The 25,961-nt window shown below is 40.5% G+C and overlaps 2 protein-coding genes across 5 annotated transcripts in view; one reads left to right on the plus strand and one right to left on the minus strand.

The window, feature by feature from the left end:
* Positions 1-1,952: 1,952 nt before the first annotated feature.
* Positions 1,953-3,432, minus strand: LOC147346284 (uncharacterized). Its single transcript, XM_086372370.1, has one exon. It carries the CDS (start codon positions 3,430-3,432, stop codon positions 2,503-2,505), a length of 930 nt encoding a protein of 309 aa, XP_086228496.1. The 3' UTR covers positions 1,953-2,502.
* The window catches only part of SMAD4 (SMAD family member 4), a 57,379-nt gene continuing 34,518 nt past the window's right edge, over positions 3,101-25,961 (plus strand). For 2 of the 4 annotated variants that reach the window (XR_015154091.1, XM_086373539.1), the window contains exons 1-4: positions 3,101-3,240; positions 22,866-23,244; positions 24,123-24,297; positions 24,728-24,757. Coding sequence is in view for 2 of the 4 variants with exons in the window: in XM_086373539.1 (XP_086229665.1) it covers positions 22,996-23,244; positions 24,123-24,297; positions 24,728-24,757 (454 nt within the window). In the remaining 2 variants the exon portion in view is untranslated. Of the gene's footprint in view, positions 3,241-3,337; positions 3,552-22,865; positions 23,245-24,122; positions 24,298-24,727; positions 24,758-25,961 lie in introns of those variants that run through there. The other 2 variants (XM_086373540.1, XR_015154092.1) reach the window with 2 other exon arrangements.

A 25,961-nucleotide genomic window follows, 5' to 3' on the forward strand; every position in this document is an offset into this window, starting at 1 on the left:
AGAACGGAGGAGGGAAGGAGGATTCCTGGGCAGCAAGCACTAAAGGCCCATGTGCAGTTCACGGTGATGAAATCAAAGTGAAGCCGGTTAGTGACTGTGTTCTTTAGCCACAGTCAGATGCACAGGGCCGACATGAAACAGATGGAGAGCGGGCTTGATTCAGGGCTGTGGTTTTGCCCAGTAAGCACGATGAGGTGGGAAGAGGGGAGAGGGTTGAGAGTGTGTGCAAGAGAGCGACTGTGGGATGACTGGCCAGGATTTAAGTTGGTCAAGGACGGGACTGGCTCAGCTGGTAAAGAGTCTGCCTGCAATGCGGGAGACCTGGGTTCAATCCCTGGGTTGGGAAGACCCCCTGAAGAAGGGAATGGCTACCCACTCCACTATTCTGGCCTGGAGAATTCCATGGACTGTATAGTCCATGGGGTCTCAAAGAGTGAGCGAGTGACTGAGCGACTCACTTTTAAGGATGGGAAAGAGTGGTAAGTGGGTTGCAGAACTATTGGGGTTAGAGTACTACAGGGAAATATGGAAACGGGAGGTAGTGTTCAGAGAGAGGTGTTTGAAATTGTGATGATGAAGAAAGTTGCCAAGTTTGACGAGGCTCCCGTGATTATGCCAAGGGAACGAGAGGCACAGTGAGGGTAGGACTAGATCCTCGGAGGAGAGGTCAAGGAACTGAGAGGTTAGGGAAGGTGGATGATCGTCGGAGTATACATGCTATAGGATAACTGCCTGGGATTAGGACTGAAATGGTGTTGGAGGGCCTGATGAGAGCAAATGATGAAAAAAATGAGGGGGAATGTGAGCAAGGATGAGGGACACTGGATGACAAGACTTAAAGTTGCAGGTGAATCGGGAAGAGAGAGGATGGTCTCGAAACACGGTGCCAGTGCAAGCAGGATGCTTACCTCACCTCCAAGGCCAGTCTAGGAGGCTCACGGGTGAAAAAACAGGACCTACTACTTGAGCGGGGAAGGGGAAATGGTGCCCCAGGGAAGTCAGGTTTTCCTTAAACCAGGACCTGAAAGGAATCCGAAGAAATTCTGGGGAGGTTGAGCTTATAGGAACTGTCCCTTGCATGAGTGAACAGACAGACTCTAATGTGGCCCCACAGGATCTGGCCTCCAGGAATACATGCCCGGTGTGGTCTCTTTCCCTTGGATGGGGGTGGGACTGGTGATTTGCTTCCAATAGAGTACGGCAAAGGTGACAAGATGCATGTGTACAGATAACTACTAGAGATAGGAAAAGAAGAAGTTTAGATTTAGCAATATTACTCGTTCTCTAAGTTCTTCCAAGTATACTGCCCAAGAGTCACACGGTGATCTGTTATCAAGTCACGTAAACTTTCCTTCAGTGCTGTTGATAGCAAAGAACTGGAAGCCACCTGACTTGTACAACTTATAACCCATTTGTTCTGAGTCACTTTTCAGCAGGACACAAATTTTTCTGAACGTTCCTCTGAATTGTCCTAGAGGTTTTCTACATCTTGCATCTATGCGTCTGAGTAATGGGTGAGTTTTTACTTGCGTTTGTATGGTGGGAGTTGAACAGTTTTGAAAGGGGATGCTGTGTCTTCAGGTGCTTTCTTAAGCTGAACAATTAATAATAAAAAAAAATCTGGTCGCATGCAGGATCTTAGTTCCCTCACCAGGAATTGAACCTGTGTCCTGGAGGCTTAACCACTGGATGGCCAGGAAAGTCCCAAACTGAGTGGTTTTAGACCATAGAACACACGCTAGTGAGGCATCTGGAAATGAACACCTTAAAACTAGTCTTGGAAAGTCTTCATAAAGCCCAGGGAACACCAGTTTGAAGACGACAGTTTTAGAGGCTGTTGGGCAGAAAAGGAAAGAGCACAGGATGGGGTTAGGGGCCTGGGAGTAAAACTTGGTTGGGGGAGAAGACAGATTCTGAGCGACAAGACTTCCCTTCCGATAGTAATCTTGGTGGGACCCTCAACAGAAATATTTCCTGGTTGGTGAGAAAAAAATATATATGTAAATAGTATGTGTTTTCTGAAACTTTAAAAACATCGAGTAAATGCATTCATCTTGTAAACTTTTCAAAAAGCACAAGTATAAGGTCAAAAGTGGAGTTTACATCTTTCCTTTACCCAGCAGGTAACCTACTTAACAGGTGTGCTGTAGGACCCGAAAGTCCCATCCAACTCCGAGGTTTCGCCTATACCTCTTCCAACAGGAACCATTCAGGAATTTCAATACCTGTTCAGGTTCTCAAATCTGTGGTTCCATGATCTGTCCTGCTCAACCGAAGAAGGCATCTCGTGAGTTTAAACACCTCTGGATCCAGGGACCCAGGAATGGCGGAGAGGGAAGGTACGGTCACTCCAGTTTCTTTCCCAAATAACCCGCTACAGCTACGTTCTCCCCAAAGCAAAGCTGTTAAAAAGTCTCATTTTTTTGCGGCCACGCAGGTCCTCAAAAAAAACAAAAACAAAACAAAAAAACGAGGCCCTCCTGATCGTTGTTTATAAACTTACTAGAAACCCACTAACACGCCGAGCTCTCCCGCGCTGTTAGGGTACTTTGTGGCAAAGGGACGCCCAGGGCGCAGCCGCTCCCGCGATCTTTGCGGGCAGCGCACCCCTCCGGGGCCCGGGACCAGGCCGGGATTCGGAGCTCCCCGCCGCCGGCACTGGCCAGCGGGCGCCTGCGCAGAGCGACCCTCCCGACACTCCGGCGGGGGGTGCGGGGCGGGGGCAGCGAAGAGAAAGGAAAGCAGCGCGGGGAGGCGGGGAGCGGGGGGAGAAGAGGGCCAAACCCTGAAATTACCCGGATGTGGTCTCCGCGCGCGCATGCTCAGTGTCCTCCCGACAAGTTGGCAGCAACAACACGGCCCTGGTCGTCGTCGCCGCCGCCACCGCCGCGGTAACGGAGCGGCTCGAGTGGCGGAGCCCGCGTTCGTAGGCGCCCGCTGTCCTCCGGAGGCTCCCTTCCCGCCCTCCCCTCGGCTCCGCGGCCGCCCAAAGGGGCGGGAGCGGGTGAGGGGAGCCGGGCGCCCCGAGAGAGGGGCAATCCCCCTGCCCCGGCCCTGCCGCGGGGCGGCCCGGGACCTCGGAGGCGGCTCGGCCCGCGCGGGCAGGGGCGCGGCGCCGAGGAGCGGGCGGCCTGGCCCGGACGCCTCGGGGCGCGGGGCGAGGAGCGCGCCGGAGCCCGCCGGGCGGAGGGACGAGCCGCGGCGGGAGAGCGGAAGCCCCTCGCCGTCGCCCGGGCCCAGGTAACGCGCCATGTCCCCCTCCCCTTCTCCCGGGCTGGGCCCGCGCGCCCCCGCCCGCGGCTTCCCCGCCCCGCGGCGGGCTCCCGGCGGCGGCGGGGAGCGCGCGCGGGAAGCCGGCGGGCCCGGCCCGGAGAGCCGGCGCGGCCGCCTGACGGGCCGGGCCGGGCCGAGCCGGGCCGCGGCGCCTCGCATCTCTCGGGCTCCGGAGTCGGTCCTGCGGCCCCGAGGTGCCCGCGGGGTCCGCGGCGGAACCGAGTGGAGCCCGCGCTGGGCGTGCTGCCGCGGCCGTCGCCGCTCTTTGTTGTTCTGAGGTAGTTCCCCCGTCCCTCACGGCGGAGCGTGTCGGCCCCGGCGGGAGCGGGCTGCCTTCGGTCTGAATGAAAGTTGTGAATGGTCTCTCTTCATTTCTTTTCTCGAGCAGTTGTTTTTTTTTTCTTTGTCCCTTATTTTCTCTTCCTGGTTGTGTCACTCCAGTTCGTGTTTCTGGCTTTGGTTTGTTGACTTTACTTTTTTGAGTACCGTGGGTGATGGCGGCGTGCAGGAAACATTATTAGCACCTAACTGACCAGCCCGCTTCCACCCCCCCGCCCCGCACTCGTAATGAAGAATAAGAGCCAACTTATTTTATGGCTCCGACTGCAAGTACCGAGCGTGAAATCGGTGTAGGCTGTGTAGGGCGGTGGCTCCATCTCAAGCCCCAAACTGCTCTTGTGATTTCTCAAGCTGAGTTTGAGATTTTCGAAGAAGTGGGTGTGTTTCGTTAACTTGAAAGATTTTTTTGGGGGGGTGGGGGTGCAATATAGAGAGGTTTAAAAAAATAAAACTCTACTGAAAATTGATGATTATTAATATTTCCCCCTAGAAAACCGTAGTAAAATTTTTGAAAATAAGTATATGTGCCTGTTTCCAAATAGTTTATTTTGAATTTAGTTTTTTGATGCCTTTAGTTTTTAGGCTGTAGTTTAAAGGTGAAACTGCTAGTTTATTTAGGAATAGTAAATGTAATGGGGAGTCATTTTAATTAGTCTGAATTGACTTTCTAAAAGCACGTTGTCTTGGCTGATTTTAACAACCTTTGACTTTTGCAAGACTTAGCATCCTTTCAGTTTCAGAGTGCTTAAAAAGAAGGTTCAGTACTTTTTTTCTGGTAGAAACTATTTAGTCCTAATAGAAAATACAGAAATAAATACCTTTACGAACTTTACTAGATTTAGTCAATTGCATTTCAGTAATTTTTATTGCAGTTTTCACACGTTGTCTTTGCTGTGTTGTGCTTAGACCAAATTTATTTCAGCTTGGGGAGTGCTAGTGTGCAGCTTTTCTTTTTCTGCTAAAGGATTTATTTTCTCTTTTGGAAAGTTCGGATATGAGTAGTATTTGACATTTCAAGTTGTAAATGATTGATCCCATTATCATCTTAAAGTATGATTTTTTAAATTAATGTTTCTTCCTTAATTTTACGGTTTTACTTTGGGTTTGTTACAGTACAAATATAATAAAGGTAGGCCAGGTGTTTAAAATTTGGAGTCTGTTTAGGTCTAAGGGTGGTGATGAATTATGTAGGTTTAAGTTGTTGGAGTTAAAACTAAAACCCTTTATAGAGAAAATTGATATAACATTTTGTGAATCTGTTAATAGAAGTGGCTTTTTCTTTGCTTTCCAGGTTTGGGGGGAACTTGCTTTAAAGAGATATTGCATCTTAATTTTTTAATTAAATGCCTGTGTAGAAACTTCTTTGTTTAGTTAAGTTCCTTGGTTGTATATCTTAAGCTTAGAAAAAACTGCAAGGCGGTTTCAGATTTAATGAAAACCTGTGCTGAGAAAGTCACTGTGAAGTTTTTTGAAATAAGTTTTACGTGCATCATTGACCTTTTTCGGTGGCTTTGCTGTTCGAAGCAATTCTGCTTATACTGGGAAGCAGCAAGTCTTATTTGCTTATAAAAACCTGTGCTTCACTTTCTTAAGCTACATTTTAGTTGAGCTGTTTCACTATTTGTGTGTTGATTTATTTTTCTGCATTCCCCTTCAGATCCTCCCCTCCACCCCCCACCCCTTGCCCAAGTGTTAAACTAATTTATGCTGTCCAGTCACACTCCAGCTCTCTGGCTTGGAAGTTGTTTTTTTTTCTGATTGAGCTGGTGTTATAGTAACATCATTAGACACTGTTCTAATTGAGCCGTGAATTGCTGAAGCCTCTACTAGGGCAGTTAACCCTACAGGATCTGCCTCATTATATGTAAAATGCATATTTAGTCTCATCTAAAATTTTGTCCATTTTGGTGAGAACATACATTATTTTTCTTATGTGTAAACTTAGTTCTATTGTGTCCCCCTCTAGCTTATGCTTCTTTCTTTTTTTTCCCCCAGTTTTTTTCATTCAGTGAATATGTTAGTCATTTCAGTGCTCTTTGTACATGTTTGGATTTCCTTTATTTTTGTACCCTACAAGATTGTGTAGTTAGGCAGAAATTTTTGTTTTGCTTTAGTGATGATGAAAAGTGACTATTATGTGTAAAACTAATCTGATGGAAATGGTTTCAATTGATTTCATTGTTTTCTACACCAAAGTTAAAGGAGTTAGATAAACCTAAACCAGAATTTAATACCATTTTGTTAAATTATTAAATTTTGGATTTTTTGCTCCACAGTTGATGAAGATTTAATTGTTTTAAAAAGAGAAATTAAAAAAACATCAAAAAAGAAAAGAGAAATTCAAGCAGTTGACAAATATGTCTAGATATTATTCATTTGAGCAACTTTCAGTACTGTTAGCACAGATAATATGCCAAAACATATGCTTAGTAATGAGTCATATTTAGAGTTTTTGGATTTTTTTCCCCCTCATCCTAAAATGTGTAATTTTGGTGATAGGAAATGTGGCTAAATTCCAGCTTCTCAGGAACAAAGTATTTTAGGTTGTGTCACCTTGACACTATTACATGGTGTACTTGGCATCCAGGAAAATTTGTTTTAACCGTGAGAGTGGATAAAAACTAGGGTAGCACTTACCTATGTAGAACTGAGATGGTAGCTCATTAGAATCTTAAAACTTAAGTTTTGATTATTTACTATTGTGAATTATATCATAGGTCAGATAGCTACTACATACTGTAAAGAGTCTGTTTTTACATCTTAATTTAAAGTTGGTGATAATTCTAAATACCTTTAAATTTAAAGTCTATACTTCATTATTTACATTTTAAATGAGAATTGTTTGCATTTTGGAAAACTTGTTACTGTGTGTCGTTCATCTTTTTGTTGTTGTTGTTGTTGTTGTTTTTTACTCTTAAGGTTTAAGGCAGTGATTCTCAACCTTGGTTGTGTTTTGATGTCTCTTGGGGAGTTTTGCAAAATACTGATGGCTGGATCGCACTTCCAGAAATTGTGACTCAGTTGGCTTGGGTTGCAGCCAGATCAGAGTTCCAAAATGGTTGAGCTACAGGGTCCTCTGACTTCTTTTTTAAATTTTTTAACTGTTTCACTGTGTCAGCTTTACATTCTTTAATACAGGGATATACACATTCACATGGTTCCTTGAAGGTATTGCCGTATTTCTTTTGCTTCCAAGTCTGTCCCTCTGTCTCCTGTTTGAACCTTTCTTCATTTTTCAATTCATTTGATTTGTCTGGTAGCAAGTTTTAGGAAGCTGTATTTATTTCCCCTGCTGAGAAGTTGGTTTATCATTGCTATCCTAAATAGGAAGTTGATATTTTAACATATTCTAAAATGCTTACTTGGGCTCCTTTTAAAGACTAATGACTTGGGTTAGGTGCTGAACTTTGCATCTAAACTCCCAGTGGGAATTTGGTCTTCATAGGGGGTTGATCTGCTTGGAAACCATTGTATTTTGTAGGCAACAATTAACTGGTCACTTCATTGGTTCCTGAGGAGGGAGTTGCATTGATTTAGATTTTACTGTCAGAGGTTAACTTACACACTATGAGACGGTTGTTCAACAAGCCCAACTAGTGAGTTCTTCTTTTAAAAAAATGAATTATTTAGTTTTGGCTGCGCTGGGTCTTTGTTGCAGGGCCCAGGCCTTCTCTGGTTGTAGTGCAAGGGCTTCTCGTGGCCGGGGCTCCTCTTGTGGCTGAGCTCAGGCTCTAGGCCTGGGCTTCAGTAGCAGCGGCACATGGGCTTAGTTGCCCTGCAGCTTGTGGGATCTTCCTGGATCAGGGGTCAAACCAGTGTTCCCTGCATTGCAAGGCGGATTCTTATTTAACTACTGGGCCATCAGGGAAGCCCCATTAGCAGTTTTTTAGAGATCATCCAGGAGAGCATGATCAGTTCTCCATTTACATTACCTGAAGTAGTTCACAAGTGCTGGTTTGCCAGTAGTTGCATCTGGACGAGCCATTTAAAAAAATAAAACAGGATATTCTCTGTCCCTGCTGTACGTCCCATCCCCCAAACACACGGATTCAGGATGAGAATGGAGTGGAGGCGGCATGGGAGTCTATATTGTTTAAAAAATAAATAAAAGAACCTCTTGATTTTAAAGTGTTTGGATATGTTAGTATGCTTATCTTCGTTGCTTCATCTGTTTTGATGCAGTATAAGCTTTATTTTGCAGTCCTTGATGCACTGGAGTAATTTACTTAAAATTCATCAAACCCCAATCTTCTTTATGATGTTAAAAAAAAAAAAAAGGACTTCTGCTGAATATTTGTCTTTGGTATGAGTAAGGTATAATTTTTTTAAATCTTAATGTAGATGAATGTGTGTAATTCAGATCTTTTACATTTTTCAAAATGTATTTCTCAATGTAAGACTGGGTTAAGGTTGTTTATCTGTGGTATTCACTAGTGAATTCTGGAGCATCCGATATCAGTAGGTGGCCAGTCTTTGTAATAATTGAATCATCTGATGAGAGGACAACTGAAAGTAGTGCTTAATGTGATGAGATAAAGAGGAATTATTGTTTAAAGTAACACTCAGTGCATCTATGTCATACAGGTCTACCAAAACTAGATGAAGGAAGAATTTTATGTGTACAGATGTTGAAATCAAGCAGCTGGCTAATAATAAGAAAAATGGCACAATTTCTATGTAATTAGTCTTTTTACTAGTTTCATATATCCGTGACATTGCAGTTTGTTCCACTGTCTTTCTGGTAATTTGTAAAGTGAAGCATGTAGACTAGTACAGACGACATCAGTGCTTTGTGAAATTGATAGCACCTCAGACTCTGGGTGCTTTTAAAGTTAGGGCCCCACTCAGTATAGATTTAGTAGGGCTGGTGTGACCTGCGGGAATTCTGATATAGCCCCTGTTTGAAAGAATAAGCTTGATGACTTGATAGTCTTCAATTATGAGGTTTTATGAAATGTATTTTTCAGTTTCCAGTTATTAAAATCCACCCTACTTTACAATCTTTTAAAACAGTGTTTTCCAAAGTGTGATTGACAGACTCCCGGGGATCTCCATGTCCCTTCTAGGGGCTCATGAAACCAAAATCATTCTTATAATAAAACAGACATTATGTGCACTGTTGCTGTGTTGGCATTTGCACTGATCATGAGGAAGCGGTGGTGGGTAAACTTCTGGCACCTTAGTTTGAATCAAGGCAGTGGTACCAAACACATGTTAAGCATTTGAAAAAAAAATGCCAATTTCACTTAAAAATTTCCTTGGTAAAGCAGTAAAATGTTTTAATTTTTAAAATCTCTACCGTGGAGTGCATGTCTTTTCAGTATGATTAAATAAATGTGTGGAGACTTCCCTGGTGGTCCACTGGTTAAAAATCTGCCTTGCACTGCAGGGGACACGGGTTCGATTCCCTGGAGAGGAAACTAAAATCCACCGTGCTGCGTGCTGTGCACAGAGCAAGTAAAACCCACCTGCTGTGGCTGCTGAGCCCACGCACCACAAGTCTGTTCACTGCAGCAGATCCTGCATGACGCAACTAAGACCCAACACAGCCACATAAATGTTAAATAAGTTAATAAATTGAGCTTCCCTGGTGGGTCAGTGATAAAGAATCCGCCTTCCAATGTAGGAGACTATAGAATTCAATCCCTGGGTGGGCAAGATCCCCAGGAGAAGGAAATGGCAACCCACTCCAGTATTCTTGTTGGAGAAATCCCACGGACACAGGAGCCTGGTGGGGCTACAGTCCATGGGGTCGCAAACAGTCGGACATAATTTAGCCACTAAACAACAACAATAAATAAATATTTAAAAAATTGAGGTGTGCATAAAGTTTTTCTGCACATCTATGTACAAAGTTCATCTCTAGGAAAACCACTCGCCACTTTTTAAATGGAACACCACTTTTATTTTTACTTAAAAAAATAATAAACTGTCAGTACTTAGACTTGGATATTTGGCAGGCATTTTCCTTGAAAGTGAGTGAAATGAGCCTGCCATTCAAGGATAATAACTGGTTGCTACCAGTGATAAGAATCTAGTCTTTTAAGTGAAAATTAGATTTCTGGAAAACGTGTACCTGTCACCGTGGGCTTGCCAGCTTCCCCATACTTAAAAGATTTTTCTGATGAGATTGGTGGTGATATTTAAGAATGTGATTTTTAAAAAATATATTCTATAAGAAATGTGTCAACCCTGGGAAGGTCTGTATAACTCATTGAACCAGTATTTTCTGGATGACCAATGCATGATGTTACAAATCATGTGTGGGTAGGAGAGCCATTCAAAGGGTAATATGGACCAGTGGATTTTTGTGTAACAGAGCCAAGAAATTCACTAATAGTTTCAGATTCCACATTGCAACTAACTTTTAGGAATTGCCATTTGTTGCATTTTGCGTTGAATAAAAGATGAACAGCCATCATTATATAAAAGGGCCATTAAAATATTCCTGTCTTTTCCAATTACTTACTTATCTGTGTAAGGTGTATTTTCTTCATAAACATTAAACATCACAATAGATTGAATGCAGCAGCACTTATGAGAATCCAGCTGTCTTCTCTTAAGCTAGACATTAAAGAAATTTGCCAAAACAAAAATGATGTCATTCTGAATATTGAGTTTTTTGTTTAAGAAAATACTTATTTTTCATAACATTTATATTAATATGTAATGGGTTTATTCAGTTAATTGGATAGAGTAAACATTTTTAATTTGTGATATGGTAAATATTAATAGGTGTAACTCATGTAAACAAAGGTTGTTTGGAATTCTCAATAATTAAGCATGTAAGTAAGTGGACTGGAGACCAGTTTGGCAACTGCTATTTTAAAGTAACTCGTTATCTGTGTTACTGACAAAATTATTGGTTATTATTGTTGATATATGTGGTTTGTATTATATTACTCTTATCTCTGAGAATGTTATTAACTCAGTTTAAAAAAAAATTGAAGCATAGAGTTGATTTACAATATCGTGTTAGTTTCAAGTGGACAGTGCAGTGATTCAGATACATATTTTTTTTTCAGGTCTTTTTTACTTATAAATTATCATAAAATATTGAGTATAGTTTTCTGTGCTATACAGTAGGTCCTCAAGTCAATTTTTGTTCAGTTAATTTGGAAAATATGTTGCAGTCAAGTGAAAAGGGAATTCATTGATTTGGTCTGAATCAGAGCTGGGCTCCGAGTGCTGGATCTGGGATCACAAGGAGCCAGTGTCATCAGGATTCTGTCTTCTGGTTGTGCTTCCCTTTCGGTTAGTTTAAGTCTCAGGCAGGGTCCCAGGTGGTGCTAGTGGTAAGGAATCCATCAGCCAGTGCAGGAGACATAAAAAAAGTGGGTTTGATCCCTGGATCAAGAAGATCCCCTGGAGTAGGAAATGGAAACCCGCTCCAGTATTCTTGCCTGGAGAATCCCAAGGACAGAGGAGCCTGGTGGGTTACAGTCCTTGTGGTTTCAAAGAGTCAGACACGACTGCAGTGACTTAGCAGGCAGGTAGGCTCCAGACTGACTACTCCCAGCTTCAAGTTCAGGTCCAGCAAAGAAAGGCCTTTTTAAATTTTTTCTGTAGTTCCAACAGAAGTCCTAGAGCTGTCGTTAGCCTGACTTGGGTCCTCTCCCATTTTTGAAACGGCTGATATGCCATGGAGGTGACTCTGGTTAGGCACAAGTGGGATTATCCTACCTTCCCAGGTAGATTCTCCTTGGGAAATCAGAGTACTGTTACAGAAAGGAAAATATATGCTGGCAGACAAAAAACATGTCAACTAGAGGACTTTATTGATACTTCTTTTAGCAACCTTTAATATATTCATTCAGAAAACTTAATTTTACAATAAGATTATTAATTATTAAATTATTTAGGAAATTGGTATACCAGTATGACATTTAAACCTAAGCCCAGAGGGTGAACAGCAAACATTTTAAAATTTGTCCCTTGTAGTTCATCTTAAAAGTTATCACAAAAATGTTCTTTTTGTTTCTTTGTATTATTCTTATCTTAAATCTTTATAATCATTGAAAAGTGTTAGTCACTCAGTTGTGTCCAACACTTGGTGACCCATGGACTGTAGCCTGCCAGGTTCCTCTGTCCATGGGATTTTCCAGGCAAGAATGGAGTGGGTTGTCATGCCCTTTTCCAGGGGATCTTCCGGATGCAGGGATTGAACCTGGGTCTCCTGCATTGCGGGCAGATTCTTTACCTTCTGAGCCAATTAATACTGTGCATATAAGTCCTTGTACTCTTGGAGGTTTTCCTCCAGCTGCCCTCATTTTGATGAGGCTCAGTCTAGGCTGTAACTTGTGCTTCAGGTAACTTGGGTCTTCAGGTAATTGAATTAAGCTTGCGCCCTCTCCCGCTCCACCCCTGGTGCACGCTTGTTTAGAATTCTTTCTAATGATACTTCACCAGGCTAGGCTGTTTTTTTTTTCTTGTTAAACTTAAGCAGTTTCTCAAATATTCCCATACTTGATCCTTGACTAAGATATGTATAACTTCTAGAAAATATGCCTCTGTGTTTGTTTTACAAATGTAATCATCCAAAAGTAAACAGACTTCTGAGAAATTAAAAAATGGCAGCATTCATTAATCACAGTTCATGAATCTCCATGAGAGCCTCTCCAGGCAGCACTCAGCCTGTTTAATTTTACTGAGTATTTTAATTATTGTGGGTTTATACTTCATGGAGTTGCTTCTAGATCTATGGTCAACTTCAGGTGGCACCTTATGTTTAATAGCAAGGCTACGGACAAAACAGAAAATAGGTAGATGTAAGAACATACCTCTGTCCCATTTGCTGACTTCCTGCTTCCCATTAATTACCCCATTGCAGTGGGATTGTTGTTCTATTACAGTGACTCTATCTAATGTCTGTGTGTTAGAGACTTTCACATAGGCTTAACATCTTTAATGGGCTGTTAATACAGCATATTTAAAGCTGATTTTGTTACTTAACCACTTTCAAATCTTTTATTCATCTTTCAGTAAACCTATCTAGGAAATGGGCCATCTTTTGACTGTTTTCTTTTCACTCCTTGTATGCAGCTGACTAAAAAAATTCTCGTTTGTTCTGCCTAGAAGTGTCCTGTTGGTTTTCATTGCCCATGCCCCTAGTCTAGGCCCACTCATCACGGTCTCCTAACTGGTTTTCTTTTCCTCTTTGCAAAGCTATCTTCTTGCTGCCACGAAGGTTTTCTTTAATGCAGATCCAATGCTGTTTCTCCTCCCCCTACCCTTCCTACTGTAAACCTGCTCAAGGTGAAACATCTACACTCCTGTCCCTCTGCTTTTTCCTATGGTTTTCCTTCAGCTTGGCAAATTCTTACTCACATGTGGTAGTACTATTTCATCAATATTCTCATGGCTCTTCTGGTGCCTGGTAATATTGTATTTCTCTTTATCTCCCTCCCCGACCTTGAAATTAGCCTTGGTCCTGGGTTTGTCAGCCTGGGTTTGTCAGCCCTATTGACATTTTGGGCTTGGTAAATTTTTCTTACGGGGTGCTGTACTGTGCATTGCACAATGTTTAGCAGTAGCCCTGGTCTCGACCCACTAGATACCCAGTAGTACTCTGCCCTCTACCACCGCCACTGCCCCCATCTCCCCCATTCCAGTTGTGGCAGTCAAAAATGTCTCTAGACATTTCCAAATGTTCCTAGAAGGACAGAGTTGCTCTGGTTGAGAAGCACTGGCACGGCCATATGACTGCCCATCAAGTGTGAGCAGAAGCAATAGTCAGCCTTTAAAAGCCAGAGTATAAAAAAAAAATAAATAAAAGCCAGAGTATGAGTTATACTATCTTTCCTCCTGCTTATTTAACTTAATATGAAGAGTACATCATGAGAAACGCTGGGCTGGATGAAGTGCAAGCTGGAATCAAGATTGCCGGGAGAAATATCAGTAACCTCAGGTATGCAGGTGACACACCACCCTTATGGCAGAAAGTGAAGAACTAAAGAGCCTCTTGATGAAAGTGAAAGAGGAGAGTGAAAAAGTTGGCTTAAAGCTCAACATTCAGAAAACAAAGATCATGGCATCTGGTCCCATCACTTCATGGGAAATAGATGGGGAAACAGTGACTGACTTTATTCTTTTGGGCTCCAAAAATCACTGCAGATGGTGACTGCAGCCTTGAAATTAAAAGACGCTTACTCCTTGGAGGAAAAGTTATGAACAACCTAGACAGCATATTAAAAAGCAGAGACATTACTTTGCCAACAAAGGTCCATCTAGTCAAGGCTGTGGTCTTTCCAGTAGTCATGTATGGATGTGAGAGTTGGACTATAAAGAAAGCTGAGCGCCGAAGAATTGATGCTTTTGAACTGTGTTGTTGGAGAAGACTCTTGAGAGTCCCTTGGACTGCAAGGATATCCAATCAGTCAGTCCATCCTAAAGGAAATCAGTCCTGAATGTTCATTGGAAGGACTGATGCTGAAGCTGAAACTCCAATACTTTGGCCACCTGACGTGAAGAACCGACTCATTGAAAAAGACCCTGATGCTGGGAAAGATTGAAGTTGGGAGGAGAGGGGGACAACAGAGGATGAGATGGTTGGATGGCATCACCGACTCAATGGACATGAGTTTGGGTAAACTCTGGGAGTTGATGATGGACAGGGAGGCCTGGCGTGCTGCACTCCATGGGGTTGCAAAGAGTTGGACACAACTGAGCGACCGAACTGAACTGAACTGATCTTTCCCCCTGTCATTTAAGGACATGTAGAAATGGAGCTTTCTTAGCCTAATCTGTGAGAGATGAACATTGCTATTCTGGGCATATATTTGTGATTGACGTTTAGTTTATGCAGAAAACAAAGCTTTGTTTTAGGCTGCTGATTTTGGGGAGTCTATGTCACTGTGACATAGACTAGCCTCGCTTGACTGATACATCATGCTAAGACTTAGCTAACTTGTGGATTTTCCATGCTTTCCTATTTCCGGATCACTTTAATTTCTACCTCTTTTAGGCATCTGTTACTTAGTATAATGATATGTTTGGATTGTCTCAGTCAGTGGTTCTCAGTGGAATAAATGTTGAAACTCCAACACTTTGGCCACCTGATGCAAAGAGCTGACTCATTTTAAAAGACCCTGATGTTGAGAAAGATTGAGGGCAGGAGGAGAAGGGGGTGACAGAAGATGACATCGTTGGATGGCATCACTGACTCCATGGACATGAGTTTGAGCAAACTCTGGGAGATGGTGAAGGACAGGGAAGCTTGGTGTGCTGCAGTCCATGGGGTCACAAAGAGTTGGACACGACTGAAGGACTGAACAACAACAATTGTTGTTTAGGAGATGTTGTGGAAGTTAGTGGGAGGGACTTTGGTGCATGGGGAATGAGCATGGCATCCTGCATGGGGAGACTGTAAAGAATCCTTTGCTTTCCACAGTGCTTTCAAATGCCCAGAATATTCATGCAGAAGGAAAACAATTAGTCTGGACCCTAGCTCCATCTTAATATATATTCAGTTTTGGGGAATTAAGTTTCTCTGTTTTTGTTTACTTTTTATTGGAGTATTGTTGGTTTACAATGTCATGTTTCTGCTATAGAGCAAAGTGAATCAGTTGTACATATGTACACTCTATTTTAGATTCTTTTCCCATATAGATCATTACAGAGTGTTGTATAGAGTTCCCTGTGCTGAACAGTCAGTTCTTACTAGTTATCTATTTTATATAAAGTAGTGTATACATGTCAGTCCTGTTAATTCAGTTTCTTAACTGAAGTTGTTGGAACTTTATCAGCAGTTAACATTTTGGAAAATCCATGTCACTGACTACAATGCCGTTGTGTCAAAACAACATACCTGTCTTGGAAGGTCTAAATTCATAGCTGTCATGTTTATGGTGATTTACCATATATGTCCTAGCATCTAACCTCTTGATTATACTTTCTAATTTTGTTGATATGCTTGAGCATTTTTACTGAAATATATACTGCATTATATATTAATCTTTTCCCCCCTTTATATTAGGGTATTGTTTATTTTAAAAATCCTAAGTAGGTTAGAAATTTGTTTCAGGATAGCTAATGAGGTGATATAAATTGTTACAAAAATGGGATGTTCTTGTAGAGCACCATTTTCTGACTACCTGTTACTTGTTTCTGAATCTGTAAGTGCTTTGTTCAGAGGGGATACAGTGTTTGTTGAATTGGCCAATTTATGGTCCCCAGGTTGCTTTGATGTATACACTGTTGCATTTGATTACCATAGCCAGTCTGTAAACTTGGCAAGGCAGATACTGTTTCCATTTTATAGACTAGAGAATTTAGAGAGATGTTAACTTACAGTCATGCTACTAGAACTTTGGTTAAAATCTGTGCATTTGTTTATACCACTTAAATGCTCTTGTCTACTGTCATTCCATATCACTCTTTAAAAAATTGTAATCTAGAACTGTTTAATTTAGGAAAACACCTGTATGCCCCTATTATGTTTCAGACACTTGTGGTCATAGGAATATTTCTACTACTTTTCAGAGAAATGTGCAATTAAAACGTTTTCTGAGATACTGTTAGGGCCAAAAATAGCTTAAATTTTAGAGGTGGTTACATCTGATAGTGAGATTGTGATGAAATAGTTGCACTCAGGTGCTTGGTTGTTGTTTTTCAGCGTATCTGACGCTGCTGCCCCATTGACTGCATCACACCAGGTTGATCACTTCCGTGTTGTTCACTATATCCCTGAATTTGCTCAAATTCATGTCCATTGAGTCAGTCATGCCATCCAACCATGTCATTCTCTGTTCCTTCTCCTCCTGCCCTCAATCTTCCCAGCATCAGGGTCTTTTCCAGTGAGTCCATTCTTCACATCAGGTGGCCAGATTATTAGTGCTTCAGTTTTAGCATCTGTCCTTGCAGTGACTACTCGGGGTTGATTTCCTTTAGGGTTGACTGGTTTGGTCTCCTTGCAGTCCAAGGGACTCTCAAGTGTTTTCTCCAGCACCACAGTTCAAAAACATCAATTCTTGGCGCTCAGCCTTCTTTATGGTCCAGCTCTCACATCTGTACATGACTGCTGGAAAAACCGTAGCTTTGACTATACAGACCTTTCTTGGCAAAGTGATGTCTCTGCTTTTTAATCCACTGTCTAGGTTTATCATAGCTAACACCACCCCCCGCCCCACCCCCCCACTAAGAAACATGCATCTTTTAATTTCATGGCTGCAGTCACTGTCCACAGTGATTTTGGAGCCTGAGAAAATAAAATCTGTCACTGTTTTCACTTTCCCCCATCTATTTGCTGTTGGAGAAGACTCTTGAGAGTCCCTTGGACTGCAAGGAAATCCAACCAGTCCATTCTAAAGGAGATTAGCCCTGGGTGTTCTTTGGAAGGAATGATGCTAAAGCTGAAACTCCAGTACTTAGGCCACTTCATGGGAAGAGTTGACTCATTGGAAAAGACTGATGCTGGCAGGGATTGGGAGCAGGAGGAGAAGGGGATGACAGAGGATGAGATGGCTGGATGGCATCACTGACTCGATGGACGTGAATCTCAGTGAACTCCGGGAGTTGGTGATGGACAGGGAGGCCTGGTGTGCTGCGATTCATGGGGTCGCAGAGAGTTGGACACGACTGAGCGACTGAACTGAACTGATGGGACCAGATGCTATGATCTTAGTTTTTGAGTGTTGAATTTTAAGCCAGCTTTTTACTCCTCTTTCACTCTCATCAAGGGACTCTTTAGTTCCCCTTCACTTCCTACCGTTAGAGTGGTATCATCTGCATATCTGAGGTTATTGATATTTCTCCCGGCAGTCTTGATTCCAGCTTGTGCTTCATCCAGCTCGGCATTTTGCATGATGTACTCTGCATATAAGTTAAATAAGCAGGGTGACATTGTATATCCTTGATGTACTCCTTTCCCAATTTTGAACTGGTCTGTTGTTCCATGTCCAGTTCTAATTGTTGCTTCTTGACCTCAATTCAGGTTTCTCTGGAGACAGATAAAGTGGTGTGATATTCTCACCTCTTTAAGAATTTTTCCACAGTTTGTTGTGGTCCACATAGTCAAAGACTTCAGCATAGTCAATGAAGCAGTAGTAGATATTTTTCTGGAATTCCCTTCCTCTTTCTATGATCCGACAGATGTTAGCAATTTGATCTCTGGTTCCTCTGTCTTTTCTAAATCCAGCTTGTGCGTCTGTAAGTTCTCAGTTCATGTGCTGCTGAAGCCTAGCTTAAAGGATTTGGAGAATTACCTTCATAGCATGTGAAATGAGTGCAATTGTATGATAGTTAGAATGTTCTTTAGGATTGGAATGAACACGGACCTTTTCCAGTCCTGTGGCCAAGGCTGAGTTTTCCAAATTTGCTGACATATTGAGTGTAGCATTTTAACAGCATCATCTTTTAGAATTTGAAATAGCTCAGCTGCCATTTCATCACCTGCACTAGCTTTATTTGTAGTAATACTTCTTAGAAGGGCCCACTTGACTTCACACTCCAGAATGTTTGACTCTAGGTGATTGACCACACTATTGTGGTTATCTGGGTCATTAAGATCTTTTTTGTATAGTTTTTCTGTGTATTCTTGCTACGTCTTCTTAATCTCTTCTGCTTTTGTTAGGTCTTTGCTGTTTCTGTCCTTTATTGTGCCCATCTTTGCATGAAATGTTCCCTTGGTATCTCCAGTTTTCTTGAGATCTCTTGTCTTTCCCATTCTATTGTTTCCCTCTATTTCTTTGCATTGTTCACTTAAGACTTTCTGATCTTTCCTTGCTGTTCTCTGAAACTCTGCAATCAGTTGGGTATATCTTTCCCTTTGTCCTCTACCTTTCACCTCTGTTCTTTTCTCAACTGTTTGTAAAGCCTTGTCAGACAACCACTTTGCCTTCTTTCATTTCTTTTTCTTTGGGGTGGTTTTGGTCATCACCTCCTGTACAGTGTTACAAACCTCCACCCATAGTTCTTTAGGCACTCTGTCTACCGGATCTAATCCCTTGAATCTGTTGGTCAACCTCCACTGTAATTATCAGGGATTTGATTTACATCATACCTGAATGGCCTAGTGGTTTTCTCCACTTTCTTCAGTTTAGGTCTGAATTTTGCAATAAGGAGCTCATGATCTGAGCCGTAGTCAACTCCAGGTCTTGTTTTTTCCTTACTGTGTAGAGCTTCTCCATCTTTGGCTGAAAAGAATATAATCAGTCTGATTTTGATATTGACCATCTGGTGATGTCCATGTGTAGAGTTTTCTCTTGTGTTGTTGAAAGAGGGTGTTTGCTATGACCAGTGTGTTCTCTTGGCAAAGCTCTGTTATCCTTTGCCCTGCTTCACTCTGTACTCCAAGGCCAAACTTGCCTGCTACTCCAGGTGTCTCTTGACTTCCTACTTTTGCACTCCAGTGTGATGAAAAGAACAACTTTTTTTTGGTGTTGGTTGCGAAATGTCTTGTAGGTCTTCGTAGGATCTTTCAACTTCAGATTCTTTGGCATAAGTGATTGAGGCATAGACTTGGATTACTGTGATGTTGAATGGTTTGCCTTGGAAATGAATCGAGATCATTCTGTCGTTTTTGAGATCGCACACAAGATGCACACGCTGCATTTTGGACTTTTGTTGACTGAGGGCTATTCCATTTCTTCTAAGGGATTCTTGCCCACAGTAGTAGATATGATGGTCATCTGAATTTAATTTATCCTTAATTACATTATAAGGTGGAACAAGTCTTTTGGATGTAATGTCAGAATGAATTCAGCGACATAAGTGTTTGCATTCTTCCAAATTTGTTGCAAGGTAATGATACTGAATTAAAAAACTATAGTCAGCTTGTAAGCATTTACCTAGTATATGAAAGGAACAGGGCATTGTACTGGGAATTTCTAAGATGAGAAAGTACTGCCATTTTCTAAACTTTGGCAACACGGTGTGAAGCAAATACATAATCATATAACTACAATATAATGTGTTGAGTTGTAATTGGGGTGTGGTTTTGAGAGTGGTGTGAAGTGATATAATAGGGCACACAGTAAACATACCAGGGAAGTAGTTCTCCTTCAGGATTGCGGTGAGAGGAGACAGTGTGTTAGGGGAAACTCTTGGAGGCATTGAGACATTTACACTGCACTTTGAAAGGTGGCTAGGAATTTACCGAGTAGATAAAGTGGGACTGAATATGGGACTGTTAGGCAAAAGAAATAGCCTGGACATGACTGCATTCGTTTAATAAGAAGAAGCACTTATATGTCCTGTGGGCACATAATGATTAGTAAGATAAGTATTACTCCCTGTCCCTGAGAGCTTTCAGTCTAGAAATTAAAATTGTTATGAGGTTGGTTTTCTGAGTTTTCAAACTGATGGTTCTCTTGGGACAGATTTGAGTTGAAGGTGTGTTTGGTTTGGCATCCACAGTAGTTTCTCTTTCTCATTCCTTCCTCCCCTTTCCCTGCAAGTAAGTTGCCAGTACTTATTTTTGACATACAGATGGGCTTTGAAAATGTGGCAACTCAAATGCTACTTCTGCTGGGAGTATTGGCTGCTCACTTTAGATGGACTTGCACTTGCTTGCCTAGTACTTTTCTTTACACCTGCCACATTGTATTCATTTATATAATTTGCCTGACTCCTGTATGCCTTTGTGTTATGAGTCCTGGATGGGTGGTTTACTGCTGTTCCTGCCCTACTAAATTTTCTTGGACAAATTTTAATAAGAGAAAATGCAGAAAAATGCGTAATGTAGGAAAATCTCTTTAAAACAATTAAACATTTTGGTATTCAGAAAGTTCTCCTTTTTACTCAGCGTTACGTGCTAGACACCTTTATATAGATTTTTCCACTTTGAGCTCTGTATATTCTCCTTTTAATCCAGGTTCGGAGAGAGAGTTGAAGTAACTTAATCTGTCCCACTATTTAGTGTAAGACTTGGGATTCTAATCCATATCTCTCAACTTCAGAACCCACCAGGCAGGTAATCTCTGGTTATCTGAAAAGTACACCTTCAGCATGTATTTATTGAATGTGGGCAAGTAGCTTAGTAATCAAAGATACATGAAAAATGTGTTTCTGTTTGCCTGGGTTAGGTGTTTATATAAAATAGATAACAAAAAGAGGGAGTATGTATTAAATATCAAGTAATATAAATTTAAAGGAAGCCCAGAATTACATCAGTGTCTGATAGAATAGGAATTGGTGGAAATGACCAAGGTAAAGAATCATGTAACTTTATGAGAGAATGTAGGGGAGGTCAGAGACAGATAGGTCAGAGATGATTTACCAGGCTTTCCAGAGCTGGGTAATTGAGTGGTGGTCAAGCTGTACATGGAGAAGCAAATGGCAACCCACTCCTGTATTCTTGCCTGGAAAATTGCACGGACAGAGGAACCTGGCAGGCTACAGTCCAGGGGATCGCAGAGTCGGCCACGACTGAGCACATCAGCAAGCTGTGCAAGTAAAGGTTGTCAGAAGAGGAATCGATTTTGGCAGACTGATGAGTTAGTTTTATTAATTTGGTAGTGGAGAATGAGTTTTTAAAATTCAAGTAAACAGCCAAAGAAAATAAAAGTAAAACAAGCATGGGACACAGCAACATTAGCAAACGCGTGCAGAACAACCCGGCATGAGAACAGCCTCTGCTCCTGCTTCGTTGCCTTTGTTCTTAGGCTGATGGCCTTTTCTTATTTCACGTGAGATTTTGAGGTTAGATAAGTTAGTTTGTGTTATAGATGTTGAATGGATTTTTAATGAATATTAATTTCCTATATTTTAATTTCTTTTGAAAGGAATTTACCTTGTTGCTTTTATGGGTAAAATCTTCTGAGGAGTTTAGTGGTGTCTCTTTTAATAATAACTTTGTTGATGTGTTAATTCACATACTATAAAAGTCTCCCTTTTAAGGTGTATGATTTGATGGTTTTCCCTGTAGTGACAGAGTTATGCAGCCACCACAAGTATCAATTTTAGAACATTTTCATTACTCCTAAAAGACTAGTGGCTCAGTGGTAAAGAATCTGCCTGCAGTGTAGGAGACACCGGAGATGTGGGTTCGATCCCTGGGTTCGGAAGATCTGGAGAAGGACATGGTTACTCACTCCAGTATTCTTGCTGGAGAATTCCATGGACAGAGGAGCCTGGCATGCTATATAGTTCATGGAGTCGAAAAGAGTCAGGGCTGAGCGACTGACACAAAGGAAGCTCCATACATATTAGCAATCACTCCTCACTCTCCCCCCCTAAACCTTTGGCAACCACTAATCCACTTTTTTTTTTTTGGTGCTTTGCCTGTTCTGGATGTTTCATATAAATGGGGTTATATAGCAAGTGGCCTTCTGTGACTTTCGCTTAGCATGTTTTCCAGGTTCATCCATGTTGAAGCATGTACCAGTACTTCATTCTTTTTTATGACTAGATAATATTACATTGTATGTATTTATACATTCATCAGTTGATGGGCATTTGAGTTGTTTTGGCTATTAGAAATGATACTGCTATGAACATTTATGTACATATTTTTGTGTGGACATAGGTTTTTGGTAATTTTGGATGGAATTGCTGAGGGTATGATTGCTGGATTATATGGTAACTTTGTGTTTAACATTTTGAGGAATGGTCAGAGTCCTTTTCCAAGGTGGCTGTACCATTTTGCAATCCCACGGGCAGTGTATGAGGGTTCCATTTTCTCATGAATGCTTTTTGTCTATTCTTTAGAGTTATCCAGCCTAATGAATGTTAAGTGGTATCTCTTTGTAGTTTTGATTTGCAGTTCAGTAATGATGAATGATATTGAGTATCTTTCATGTGCTTATTGGCCATTCTTCTTTGGAGAAATGAGTATTAGAATCCTTTGCCCATTTAAAAATTATTCATCTCTTTGTTGTTGTCTGTGGGCTCATAACAAAGATGGCTGTTGCTGATGGATAAACAGCGTTTGGTGCCAGGTGATGGCGAATTTTTCATGTGTATTAGTGGTTGACTTTTAGCTTTAGCTAGTTGTTAATCAAGAATGTTTTAAAGTGCTGCTCTTCAGAAGTAATCCATTTTGAAAGTTCTGTTAAGATTTTACTTTAGGGTGACTAGTACAGTCAACAAGACTTGATTGAACATGCCTCTATAATAATAAGGTCTAACTTTAATATTTTGGGAATGTCAAAAATGGCAACATTTTAATTAAGTCATTTAAAACTCTAAGCACCACGTTTAATTATGTGCATTGAGTCTTTGACTCAACTGAAGCAATTCCATCTTTTCCAAAGTAATTGAATCTGCTTTATGAAATGTGTTCTGATATCTGTCTCTCTCTCTTTTTTTTTTTTTAGATTATCCTGAATACTACATGTCTAACAATTTTCCTTGCAACGTTAACTGTTGTTTTTCGCTGCCTCCGAAAGATCAAAATTGCTCCGGAAATTGGAGACATATTTGATTTAAAAGAAATAACTTTAACAAATGGACAATATGTCTATTACGAATACACCAACAAGTAATGATGCCTGTCTGAGCATTGTACATAGTTTGATGTGCCATAGACAAGGTGGAGAGAGTGAAACATTCGCCAAAAGAGCAATTGAAAGTTTAGTTAAAAAGCTGAAGGAGAAAAAAGATGAATTGGATTCTTTAATAACAGCTATAACTACAAATGGAGCTCACCCTAGCAAGTGTGTTACCATACAGAGAACATTGGATGGAAGGCTTCAGGTTAGTCTTGTTCCAGGGTCTCTTCTGTACTCTGTAGTGGCAGGTTTCTACAGATTCTTGTTTCCTCTCAAGTTACTACGGAAATTTGATGCTTGCTGCGTCTCTTTAGATACTGTAGTACATCCTATAGCACAGATATTATCAATACAGGATCCTGTACTGATACACTATGTGGAAATAAATGGAAGAATGTATCTTCTTTACAGTAGAGGTATAGCTTAAAAATTTTTTTAAATGTTTTGACTAAAAAAAATGTTCAGTATAGAAAATTTGGAAAATAAAAATCAGAAGAAAACCTACATCTTTAGCCCTTTGGTATTCCTCCTTGTAGCCTTTTTTTTCTTTTTTGGTATTATATGTACAACTCAGCTTTTTTTTTTTCTTTTTTTTTTTTTGTAATTTAGAAATCTGATATTGTATGTCTGGTACTTTTATGTGAAAAACAATCCAGAAGAATTCAACAATATTTTGAAAACTTATGGAGTTAACTTAAATTTACAAGTCTTTACCTTTTGTTTTCAGGGATCAGATTTTTCATGTAGAATTACATAATTTCATGTGTTTGATATTTTTAAAGAAACACATAGAAAACATATTGCTATGTTTAAAATTTTTTATTGCTAGATTTTGGGTATTGTTTCTTCATTAAATGCATACTTTTTTGTTTATTTTTAAAACCTGAGCCTAAGCCTTGAAATCATGCTTAAGTTTACTACTTTGTGACCTTGTCCAATTAAGTTATTTTGAACTTTAGTTTTCTCGTTTAAGAAATAGGAATTATAGTACTGACTTTGTAGTATTGCAAGGATTAAATGAGAATGTATCAAGTGACTTGCATAATGTGTGATGCTCATTAAATGGTCGTTTACTTTTCTTAGGTGGCTGGTCGCAAGGGATTTCCTCATGTGATCTATGCCCGTCTCTGGAGGTGGCCTGACCTTCACAAAAATGAACTAAAACATGTTAAATATTGTCAGTATGCATTTGACTTAAAATGTGATAGTGTCTGTGTGAATCCATATCACTATGAACGAGTTGTATCACCTGGAATTGGTAAGTAAACTTGACTTTTATGCTTAGAAGCATAAAATAAAGGGAAAAGATATCAATAGTGTTTTAATTTTTCTAAGTTAAATTGTAAATTTGGAGATAGCCCAGGATTTCAACTAATGTTAAAAGTCAGACATTTTTAATGAAATATGTTTATTTAAATTTGAATTCTGAGCAAGCTTATATTTTGACTACTAAAACTAAGTGTACATACTTGGTATTTTGCCTGCTTAGAACACTGTTCTTGAAAAATAAGATGGAAAGCACTTTTGCATTGTTAGATAGCATTTATATTACTATGCTTGAATTGAAATGGTTCATGGAAGTTTTGAATCCCTGGCTTAAATTTATATTCTGTAATTTTAAATATGATGGAAATTATTTTCATGATAATGATTAATATTTTATTTTTTTCCCCCTTTAAAAATTTAAGATCTCTCAGGATTAACACTGCAGAGTAATGGTAGGTAATCCCTTTCTTTTAACTTTCTCTCTTCTTTTATTCCATCCCCTTTAATTTTTATTGACCTAGAACTAGTCTGTATGGGTGAGTGCTGGTAACATTTACAAGAAAAGTACTTACTGCTTTGAAAATGTACATTTTGCAGGGGTGGGGGGCATGCATCAGGATTTAAAACTGGATTTAGTAGGCTGTTGACTCTTTGAATTTGAACTGCTATTTATGACTGCAAGTAGTCTAAAAAATGTGATGGGGAACATAAAACATACACAGAAAGAGTAAGTTTTGAATTGGTAAAAACTGGCTATTTTAGAAGTAAGTCTCACAGAACCAGTTTCAGTGGGTATAAATAATGTGTTTGATAATTTAGAATCATGTGTAACATAGTTTAAAAACACCCAAATTCTCATTTTTCTTCATTTCAGCCGAACTTATTTTTATGATTGATAATTTTGTGAGTGACTTAAAACTGTATACTGTATTAAATTTTTTTCAGTCTTGTTATATTTTGAGTAAATAAAACAAGGCTACTTTAAAGTATATGGCAATCACAGATGTTCTAAGCCTATTTTTAAAAGGAGAAAGTTTTGAGATAGGAAAATGAAACAAATAAGAGGGTGTTTTTTATTTTTTGTGTAGTATTTGAGAACAGAGATCTGTTAAAACTTTAGCTCTGTTTCTTGGAACATGTTAAGGAGCTAAAATTTCTGTAAGAACTAGTTACATTGAACAGCAACTGATAAAAAGCCACCATCACCTTAGAAGGCTTCCCTGGTGACTCAAATGGTAAAGAATCTGTCTGGAATATGGGAGACCTGGGTTTGAACCCCCTGGGTCAGGAAGATCCCCTGGAGGAGGAAATGGCAAACCACTCCAGTGTTCTTGCCTGGAAAATCCCATGGACAGAGGAGCCTGGTGGGCTACAGTCTGGGGTCGCAAAGAGTCAGACAAGACTGAGCAACTAAACCAGTACTATCACCGTAGAAAGGTGTGCTGTTGTTCTGAAGTGGAATTAGTGATTCAGCAGTACTTTTGCTACAGAATCCTAGAAATGTGTCAGAAGTATCACCTGACCTTAAAATTTGGGAAGAGCATGAAAGCCTACTTGTTGTTATTCTCCACTTCTCTTCCATGTCAATAATAATAAAGGAAGACTAGTGCCTTTTGGTATTTGTTAAGGGTTAGTTGGTTTCTGAGAACAGTGGGT

The sequence above is a fragment of the Bos grunniens genome, chromosome 24 (genome assembly GCF_055505025.1).
Source record: "Bos grunniens cultivar Pamir isolate PY7600 chromosome 24, Bosgru_T2T1.0, whole genome shotgun sequence".
Lineage (NCBI taxonomy): Eukaryota > Metazoa > Chordata > Mammalia > Artiodactyla > Bovidae > Bos > Bos grunniens.